Source organism: Etheostoma spectabile, chromosome 2 (genome assembly GCF_008692095.1).
Source record: "Etheostoma spectabile isolate EspeVRDwgs_2016 chromosome 2, UIUC_Espe_1.0, whole genome shotgun sequence".
Classification (NCBI taxonomy): Eukaryota; Metazoa; Chordata; class Actinopteri; order Perciformes; family Percidae; genus Etheostoma; species Etheostoma spectabile.
This window is the reverse complement of record NC_045734.1, coordinates 22,826,743-22,828,406: the sequence shown is the minus strand read 5'-3', so window position 1 is coordinate 22,828,406 and position 1,664 is coordinate 22,826,743. Positions and strand designations below refer to the sequence as shown.

The window sequence follows — 1,664 nt, the reverse complement described above, 5'->3', positions numbered from 1 at the left end:
ACACACACACACACACACACACATACACACATACATGTTCATCAAAGATCAAATAACCAAAAGCAATGCAAAACTTTACAAAAAGAAACCATTGGATGCTGTTTTTGTAATAATGACAACATTTTTAATTATTTTTATTAATTTGTTAAGTTATCATACTGGCTGACTGAAGAATTGTCCTTTGTTCCCTACAGGAGTTGGTTCTTCTGAGGAGTCAGATGGGCGGCCAGGTCAATGTGGCCGTGGATGCTTCTCCCTCTACAGACCTGAACCAGGTTATGTCAGAGATCAGGGAACACTACGAGAGTCTGATTGCCAAGAACCGCAAGGAACTTGAGGCATGGTACCAAAACAAGGTGAGAAGCTAAAAATGCTCAGGAAACAGCCACATTGGCCGCCTTTAAAGAGTTAAATTGATCTTATTTAGCTAAATAGTATGTCAGTAATCTACTATAATTGTTGGGTGAAATGATAAATTTTGTTTTTGTGATCTGCATAGATTACAGCAGTTGAGCAGGACGTGATCACTCACACAGAGATTCTGGTGACGTCCCGCACAGAGATTAAGGACCTGAAGAGCACCCTCCAGAGGCTTCAGATTGAACTGCAGTCCAATTTGAGCATGGTACGTCAACAAACTGACACGCTGATGCTACTACACAGATTAACAACACTGTAGATGTTTAAAGAAATAGTTTGCCATTTTGGGAAACACTTATAATCTTCCTTTCTGAAAGATGAGAAGACTGATATCACTCATGTCTGTGAAAAATTAAGCTAATTTAAAGCCAGCAGCTGATTATCTTAGCTTTGCAGCTAGCATGAACATCGTAACTTCCAGGAATCCACAGTGTGTCATTTTTACACAGACACCACACAAACAAGATATATACTATTTGTGAGCTTCAAAGATGTTGGGAGTCAGATTGTGTTAGTGTCCGAGCCATGATAGTTGCTTCCAATTTCAGTCCTTATGCTAAGCTACAAGCTAACCGGCCGCTTGCTGCAGTTTCATATTTAGTAGACCATGGATGTATAACAAGAACTGGATACATTACTAGAAACCTACCCCTCTGAGCCGTATAAGCGCTTTGCTAACTTGAATGGGGAATAAATGATTTAAACGTGTAGCTATTCTAGACTTTTCCATCGTGACTTGATGGATCAAATTCTGATAAAGAAACGTGTCATTTTGTGACGCTCAAGGCAATGTATCCACTAATTTACAGATGTCACTTTCATATGTATTTCTGAGAAAAAGTATTTTGGACCCCATTGGAATCAGGTGACGCATAGAAGAATTGCCACTTTTTGGCTTCACCTCCATGGGGCCCATAGCAGACATGTTAGTGTATTCATAGTTCTCATATGCAAAACTCTGCAACAAAGCAAAAAAAGTTCATTCCAAAATGGGCAGAACCACTTTCTGCTAGTTACAAACTCACGCCAACAAGCCTTGCAGCAGATTTTTACCAGCAATAGGTAACATCTCCAAATTTGAATTACTGACTGCCTAAAATTCTTCTACCTACTACAACAGAAAGCGTCTCTGGAGGGCACCCTGGCAGAGACTCAGGCGCGTTACGCTGCACAGCTAGCAAGCCTCCAGAACATGGTCACAAGCCTGGAGGCTCAGTTGTCCCAGCTCCACGCTAACATCACCA

At 40.9% G+C, this 1,664-nt stretch overlaps 1 protein-coding gene across 4 annotated transcripts in view; it reads left to right on the top strand.

The window, feature by feature from the left end:
- The window catches only part of krt98 (keratin 98), a 16,827-nt gene that overhangs the window by 2,490 nt on the left and 12,673 nt on the right, over positions 1 to 1,664 (top strand). Inside the window, exons 4-6 of one of the 4 annotated variants that reach the window (XM_032536338.1) lie at positions 195 to 356; positions 500 to 625; positions 1,541 to 1,630. The exons of 1 other annotated variant lie outside the window; for it this stretch is intronic. In XM_032536338.1, the coding sequence (XP_032392229.1) occupies positions 195 to 356; positions 500 to 625; positions 1,541 to 1,630 (378 nt within the window). Of the gene's footprint in view, positions 1 to 194; positions 357 to 499; positions 626 to 1,540 lie in introns of all 4 variants that reach the window. 2 more of the 4 variants (XM_032536330.1, XM_032536347.1) reach the window with 2 other exon arrangements.